Below are 7,842 nucleotides of genomic sequence, written 5' to 3'. Positions count from 1 at the left end.
TTCTACTGGTAGTCGGATCTTCTGCCATCTTGAACCTAGTTGGTTCTAACCAGTTTGTGTCATATCCTCAACGGCTATGTCATTCTTTTAAAGGTTGTGCCCTGCCCCCTTCCCTCCTGTTTCATTAAGGGAAAGACAAATACCATATGCTATCACTTATATGTGGAATCTAAAATATGACACAAATGAACTTATCTACGAAACAGAAACAGACTCACAGACATAGAGAACGGACTTGTGGTTGCCAGGGGGGATGGGGGGAGGGGAGGAATGGGTTGGGAGTTTGGGATTTGCAGATGTAAATATTATATATAGAATGGATAAACAACAAGATCCTTGGAGCCCACTCCAGAGGATCTTATAGGAGGTGTTTACAGGTCTGTAAATGGAGCACTTCACCACCACCCACAGTCTATTGGCCTGGATTTGGCCACTCGGCCACACCTACAGGTAAGGGAAGCTGGGATGTGTAGTCTAACTCAGGGAGAAGAGACAAACTTGGTAACTAGTGTGTGCTATCAGGGTCTACCTCAGCCACCAAAGGTCTCCATGTCCCTACATCCGGTGCTCAATTCTTCAGCCTCATTTTACACCACCTACCAGCACATCGGGCAATGTTGGCCGTCCCCCATCTTTTTGTTTTGCAGATTTTTTTTTTTTTTTTTTTTTTGACAACACCATGTGGCATGTGGGATCTTAGTTCGTTGACCAGGAGTCGAACCTGTGCTCCCTGCATTGGGAATGCCGAGTCTTAACCACTGGACCACCAGGAAAGTCCTTTTTCTTTTTCTTTTTTTCCCCCATCTTTTTGAAACACTCTGTTCTTGGCATCCTTACTTTCTCAGGGTTTTCTTCAACACTGCTAGACGCTCCTCTTGTTACCTGAAAACTGGGATCGCCTCTTGTTGGGTGTTGAGACAAAAGACGCAACCAAGATGGAAGGATTCATTACCTGCAGCAAGTAAGGAGGACACCTGGGATCTTTCCAAAGCAGCGTCTCCGAACGGCAAAATTGGGGAAGTTTTAAGCTAACGGTATATGCATATTCATGAAGGGGCCTGAGCAGAGGAGAATTCAGCATAGAATTGGAGCAAAGGCCCACAGAGTCCAGGCTTTAGTTGATTGAAGTCAGGAGGATCATTGTTGTCCTTCACTTGGGTGGGGGCCTTAGTTCCCACAGAACTCAAAGATATATTATTATGTACATCCTTTGAGGATGAACTAGGACTCTGCTTTATCACTGCACTATTGTCTGACTGCCTTTTCTCTGTTCCTGCATTCCTTTGTTCCTTTAAGATCACTGGTTACTGAGACCTGTTCAAGGGCAAGCATTGTGGCCAGGCTTAGATCACAAAATGGCTTAGGCCAAAATGGCTTCTCTTCTGTCCAGAAAACCATTCCTGGTTCTCTTTCTCTGGGGAACCCCTAACCAATCTGCTTACGCTCTGCCACACTGAAGTGTTGGAGGTCCTCAAGCTGGATCCTGAGGCCTCTCCCCTCCCCTTTCTCATCTCTGAGCAATCTCACCTGTGCCAGATGCTTCAATCACCACAGGTTGTACTCATGACCTTGAATCTGTCTCCAGCCTGGCTTCTCTCCTGAGCTCAAGACTCTGGCATCCAGTAGACATCTTCAAGTACACATCTCAAAGTCAACATTTCCAAACTGTTAGTATCCTCTTCACCCCAAACCTACTCCTCTTCCTGGGTTCCCCCACTACTAATGGCACCATCAACCCTGGACATCAACCTCCTGCCTGGCTAACTGCAACAGTCTCCCAAACTGCCTGCCCACACTTCGATCCCCTACAAGGGTTCTCTAGGCTAGTGCTTCTGAAAATTCATCTGCATAGAAATCACCCGGAGAGTTTGTTAAAAAGCAGATCCCTGGGCCCTACGACCACCCCATCCCCCCACAATCAGATTCAGATTCGATAGACCTGGGATAAGACTCAAGAATTTGCATTTCTAACAAATTTGCATTTCTAACAACTGCATTTCCCCTAAGGTCCTCCCCTGGAGCAACCCAAGCTAATGATGCTGACGCAGGTGCTGCAAGTCCATGGACCATACTTTGAGTAACAAGGCTCCCTGCTCGGTCCAACTCGGAGGCCACTAGCCACAGATGGCTGTTTAAATTATTTAAATAAATTTTAAAATTCATTCCTCAGTGCTGAGACAGGAAGGAAGGGGGCAGGGCACAACCATTAAATCCCCACCCCTTCTCCAAGATAGTTAGAATATTCCCCCCACTCATTAGCATATGAAATTATCCAGCCCATAAAAACTAACCTCCCGGGCTTCCCTGGTGGCGCAGTGGTTGAGAGTCCGCCTGCGGATGCAGGGGACACGGGTTCGTGCCCCGGTCCGGGAAGATCCCACATGCCCTGGAGTGGCTGGGCCCGTGAGCCATGGCCGCTGAGCCTGCGCGTCCGGAGCCTGTGCTCTGCAACGGGAGAGGCCACAACAGTGATGAGGCCCGCGTACCGCAAGAAAAAAAAACAACAAAGAAAACTAACCTCCCCATATTTCAGGGCAACCTGTCACTTTCTGAGATGGCCCACACTCTGTCTATGGAGTATGTATCACTCTCAATAAGTCCACTTCTTACCTATGACTTTGCCTCTTGCTGAATTCCTTCCGCAACAACACATAAAGAACCTGAGCTTCATTAAGTCCTGAGACCAGGTATGTGATTTCACCAGGGAGACTGTGAGTTCAAGTCCCCTCCTAAGCCAGAGATTGTGGGTTCAAGTCCCATCTGAAGTGCGACTGGCTTCAAGTCCCAACCTATAGTGTTTGTTTTCAGCAGCACTAGGCACATTTCAAGCGCTCAACAGCCACTTGAACAGCGTGTATTTATAAAACATTTCCATCACCAAAGAAAGTTCTACTGGACAGCCTTGCATGGATCTTGGTGACTGTTCTAAAAATGAAGGCTAATCCTAGGTCCCTCCTTGGCCCGCAAGAATTCTGAGGCTCCTACTGCCTAAAAGCTGATGCTTTGGAGAAGCATAAAGGACGTCAGGAGTCGGGAGGGCACAGAGAACATTACTCAACCCAGATACCTTCCAAACTTCTCAGCAAGATTCTGGGATCTTCCCGGACTGAAAGCGGGCCAAGAACTTTGAGCTCATTGGCTGGTGGGGGAGGGGGTGGGCGAGTTGCCAGCGCTTTCCTCTGATTGGACATTTTCTCTTAGCAGAAAACCAATCATCGAGGGAGGTGGGGGCGTGACCAGGCTCGCCTACAGGCCCTTCCGCGGGTTCCAGCGCCCACCCACCTCGCTGGCGTGTCGGATTGGTGGTGAGTTCTGAACCCCTACCACCTAAGGGGCCCTTCCGCCCTGGAATCCCGCTCGCGTTGGCCGACAAGGAGGTGGGGCAGGTCCTCCCGCCCGCCGCGGGGAACACCCCTTCCAGCAGCCCTGAGCCCTCAGGTGTCCAGCCTCGCCCTCCATGCGCTCAGTGTTCCCACCCCCACCCCCAGTGAAATGGGATTGCATTGTGCCGGTGGCCGGGAGAGGCCCCCTCCTGACAGCCTCCTCTGCTGGGTATGATGGGTGGGAGGGAGGTGAGACTGAGGTGGGCCTCAGGACACGGAAGCCGTGTCCCACAGGAGGATGGCTCTGGAAAAGGGCCGGAGCCTGCCCGAGGTGCGGGCGCGAGTGGGGGCTTCACATGGCATCACCGACCTGGCCCACAAGCTTCACTTCTATGACCAATGGGCTCCGGATTATGACCAGGTAAACCGGCCGGGTCCTCACCTCTGCTTCCATCTGCTTGCCCGGCCTCAGTTTTCGTGTCTGTAAAGCCGGAATAGTGAGCCTTGCATCATCCCAGGGCAACGAATGTGAGAGGGGAGTAAGACCTGGGTGCAGCCCTGCAGTCCTGTCTCTTCTGGGACTGGCTCCTCTTCGCATCCACAGTGGCCCTGCCCTCTCACCAGCCCCATCTTCCAGACTGGCAGACCCTAGAGATCAGGGGCCAAGACGTCCCCACCCACCCTGGGACTGCAGTCCAGGCAGAGCTGCCACTGAGGGGTCAGTATGAACTAAGCAGAGAGCCATGCCAAGGCCCACAGAAAAGACCCCAGCAGTGGGCTGAGGGCTACTCTCCAGTCCCCGCCCCTTGACAGAGGAAAGCACCTCATACCTGGCTCTCCCCTCACTGTAGTCCTAGCAGGCCCTGGGCCCCCGACACACACAGCTTGGCCGGGCTGACTCCTAGGCCACCCAAAAGGAGGTCCCGCAAACACTGGGGCACGGGGTGGCACTTGGTGCAACACTCTGTCCCCAGGACGTGGCCGCCCTGCAGTACCGCGCTCCCCAGCTCGCAGTGGACTGCCTCACCCAAGCCCTTCCAGGTCCACCCCACGCTGCCCTGATCCTGGACGTGGCCTGTGGTACTGGCCTAGTGGCTGCAGAGGTGAGACCACCCTAGATCCCCTGCCCTCCCTTCAGCCCCCACTTGCTCAAAATTCCTACTACCCCAGGCCCCAGATCCCCGCCTCCCTGCTCAGACTCACTGGTTCCAAACACTTGGGCTACATCCACTGCGGGGACCACTGTCCTCCCCGAGGTGCAGGGACCTAACTGGGAGGCGGCAGGTATGAATTGTGACTGGGTCCCCCCACCCCAGCTGCAGGCTCGGGGCTTTCTCCAGCTGCATGGGGTGGATGGGAGCCCAGGGATGCTGGAACAGGCCCGGGCCCGTGGCCTCTACCAGCGCCTCAGCCTCTGCACCCTGGGTCAGGAGCCTCTACCCAGCTCTGAAGGTACTCCCCCACCCCCTTCAGCACCCCAAGGCACACCCTCTGACCAAGCCCACCTGACGGAGCCCCTTTCTTTTGCCAAAACTCCATCCCCCTTGCCTAGCCCTCCACAAGCCCCCTCCCACACTGAGTCCTATTCTCTTTTCGAGCCCCCCAATCCCTCACTGAGACGCTTTCTCTGAAACTTCCGTCCCATGATCTGACCTCAGTCCAGGACTGGGCCACATCTGCCATATCCCCCACGGGATCTGGGTCCCACAGACACCAGTGGCAGGCCTGGTCCCTCCCCGGGCCCCATCATGCGCACCATCCTCCGGGGTGGTCTGAGGCCACACTGAAGACAAACCACCACACCACATCCGCACCTCCACACAGGGACCTTCGACGCGGTGCTGATGGTGGGCGCCCTCAGTGACGGCCAGGTGCCCTGCAGTGCCATACCTGAGCTCCTGCGGGTTACCAAGCCAGGTGAGAAGCAGCCCATCCAGCCACACGCAGGCACCTTCCCTTCTCCACACCCACAGACGCAAGCCTCAGAAAGCCTCAGGCCAAGCGAGAGTAAGGTTATGCCCAGGGTCACACAGCCTGGCATCCCAGCCACAGCTGCCGGCCCAGGCTCGGTCGCAGCTGCCACCATCAACAGACCCAGGCAAACAGGCAGGGCAGGCAGGTTGCCAGCTTGCCTCTTATCCACTGGGAAACCGGAAACAATTCCACCCTCCTCTCCAGCCTCTATTTCCTCATCAATAAGTAGAGTGGCACAGTCCCTTCCCCGTAGGATTACAGTGAGAATTGGGTCCAGTAGTGTCTGCAAGGCCTGTGTTTCAGTCCTGGCACATAGTAGGGGCTCCGTTTAGTTCCCTCATCTTCCAGCTTCCCCACTAACCTAGGGGGGGTCTCTTTCTCTTTCGTGACCTCAGTTTCCTCATCTGTGAAATGGGGCTGCTCAGGTGAGTTGATAGATGTGAGTGCTTTTCTATAAACTCCACAAGTGGGGCTGATGTGCAGGTGAGGGTTGTGTTTACTGTGCTGCTACTGTGTGCCTTGCCCCGTGCTTGCTTCTGCCCTGGGGAGAAGGTACACACCCAACCCACATGCCCCGGAAAGGGGCCAGGGGAAAAAGACCAAGCCCGAGGTGGGCCCACAGGGCTGTGGGTGCTCAATGCCCTGAGAATTCAGACAAGAGAGCCATTTGGGACAGCTGGGATGGGGAGTGAGGGGCAGTCCACGCAGGAACACAGCCTAAGCAAAGTCCCAGGTAGAAAGGAGAGTGGTGGCGTGTGAGGACCACGAGGCTCAGACCTGGCTGCAGGACAGGATCTGGAAGCCCCGAAGGTGCCCCATCACAGCAAGATTGCATCTGCTCCCTGCCCCTTCACCCCTGCTGCGCTCAGCAGGGGCTCTGGCTAAGTCAAGACAGGTCTAGGCAGGCCTCATCCTCAGGGAACCGCAGAGGCTGACAGATGCAGGGACATTGGTGGCATCAGAGAGAGAGGTAGCGATCAGGCTCGGGAGGGCAGGAAACTCCCATCACCTGAACCAGTAAGGACCAGACCTCCTCGCCCAGCCTGTGCTTGCCAGTCCCCTCAGCCGGCCAGACTGCCCGCCCACATGTCACAGGCTCCTTGCTTCAGAGCCTTTCCTCTCACGAAGCCCCTCTCCGCCAGCAGCACCCTGCTTCTCCTTACCTCCTCCTCCAGGAGGCCTTCCAGACTCCTGTCTCTCCTGAGTATATCTGAGCCCGCACTGGGCATACGCTAGGTGCCTGGAGAAGGCCTGGAGTGACAAGGTCATTCATTCATTCAGCCAGTGCTTACTGACTGCTGGCCTTGCTGTGAGACAGGGTAACCATGCCTGCAAGCTGGGAAACTGAGGCTCCAAGAGGTGAAGGGAGTTGTCCAAGGTCCAAAGCCCATGAGCATTCAGACACAGCCATATCCTCCAGGAGAGGGGCTGGGTGAACAGTGAGAAGGGAGCCCCCTCTGTCAAGGGGATTCAGCCAAAAATTCCCAGCATAAAGGACACTCGGGCCTTGAAAGGTGTGTGGGAGGCCGGTAAGCTGAGGAAACAGAGGGTATTCCTGGGGGAGGGATCAGTGAGCACCAGGGGCTTGGAGATGGGAAAGGCTGGCCCGGGGACAAAGCTGGGAGAACTTCCTCCCTTGAGGATGTGAGCAGGAAGGGGACAACCTTTCTGTCCCTGGCTCCTGCCCCTCCCCCACTCACCTGCTCCTTCCCCACCCCTCCCCAGGTGGGCTGCTGTGTCTGACCACCAGGACCAACCCATCCAACCTGCGTTACAAAGAGGCGCTGGAGGCCACCCTGGCCAGGCTGGAGCAGGCCAGGGCTTGGGAACGCCTGGTGGCCTGGCCTGTGGACCAGTGGGAACTGGCCACCTCCGAGCTCGAGGTGGGGCCTGGCACCTCTGACAGCGACGGCTTCATCTCCGGCATCGTCTACCTGTACCGAAAGCAGGAGGCAGCCCAGGCTGAGGGAGTGAGGCCCAGTGCCTAGCCCCCAGCTGTCCTCCGAGCCTCCATGAGGCCTCGGCCAGGCCCATGGTTGGGCCTCCTCTGCTTTGCCTGTAAAACGAGGCCGCTGCACCAACCCTGCCCCTCAGGAGAGCTATGCCTATTAAATGAGTCCCAGAAGCAGCAGCAGAACTCTGGCTCGGCGGTTTTCTCACCCCTGCAAAGAGTGACATCTGTCCCTATGGAGGACAGAAGAGAAGAAACAGGACAGAGGGGCCCCATCCCTGGCTGTCCCTGTGCCAGGCATGATAGGGCCACAGATGTGACTCTGACCCCTCCCGGGGTGGAGGGCCCTCTCCCTGTAACTCACAGACCAGGAACCCATGCTCACGCATCTGGGCCTTGGCCAAACACTTTCACGTGTCCAGGATTCGGTTTCCTCATCTCTAAAGGGATCGGAACGCGGAGCCGAGGGGCTCAGGGCGTAGCTTGGAGGCTGCCCCAGAGCTGGGCAGGTGAAAGGGCCTCGGTGACTGTCCGCACCAGCACCAGGTGGGGATGTGAACAGGGCTGATGGTGCCTCCAGACAGGAGCCAGGGG

At 55.9% G+C, this 7,842-nt stretch overlaps 1 protein-coding gene across 3 annotated transcripts; it reads left to right on the top strand.

Moving 5' to 3' along the window:
• The first annotated feature begins 3,201 nt into the window (after positions 1 to 3,201).
• On the top strand, positions 3,202 to 7,425 carry METTL27 (methyltransferase like 27). Of its 3 annotated transcripts, none has more exons than XM_089895772.1 (7): positions 3,210 to 3,305; positions 3,618 to 3,744; positions 4,298 to 4,426; positions 4,640 to 4,775; positions 5,148 to 5,240; positions 5,693 to 5,722; positions 7,023 to 7,425. In XM_089895772.1, the coding sequence occupies exons 2-7, from the start codon at positions 3,622 to 3,624 to the stop codon at positions 7,283 to 7,285; spliced, it is 774 nt and encodes a 257-aa protein (XP_089751898.1). In that variant the 5' UTR covers positions 3,210 to 3,305; positions 3,618 to 3,621; the 3' UTR covers positions 7,286 to 7,425. The 3 variants fall into 3 exon arrangements, with proteins under 3 accessions (XP_022443787.2, XP_089751898.1, XP_089751897.1); XM_089895771.1 differs by lacking the exon at positions 3,210 to 3,305 and adding an exon at positions 3,334 to 3,438; XM_022588079.3 differs by lacking the exon at positions 5,693 to 5,722 and having other exon boundaries at positions 3,202 to 3,305.
• Positions 7,426 to 7,842: the final 417 nt, after the last annotated feature.

This window comes from Delphinapterus leucas, chromosome 15, assembly GCF_059928025.1.
Source record: "Delphinapterus leucas isolate spDelLeu-1000000601 "Yukka" chromosome 15, BTC_Dleu_Yukka2, whole genome shotgun sequence".
In the NCBI taxonomy this organism is placed as follows: Eukaryota; Metazoa; Chordata; class Mammalia; order Artiodactyla; family Monodontidae; genus Delphinapterus; species Delphinapterus leucas.
This window is presented reverse-complemented; position numbering and strand designations above follow the sequence as displayed.

Bases quoted from the DNA above. Each gene is read 5' to 3' on its own strand.
- METTL27 (XM_089895772.1), top strand. From the start codon at position 3,622: ATGGCTCTGGAAAAGGGCCGGAGCCTGCCCGAGGTGCGGGCGCGAGTG. The intron at 4,776-5,147 runs GTACTCCCCCAC...ACCTCCACACAG, and splicing joins GCCTCTACCCAGCTCTGAAG to GGACCTTCGACGCGGTGCTG. The intron at 5,241-5,692 runs GTGAGAAGCAGC...TCGTGACCTCAG, and splicing joins CCTGCGGGTTACCAAGCCAG to TTTCCTCATCTGTGAAATGG.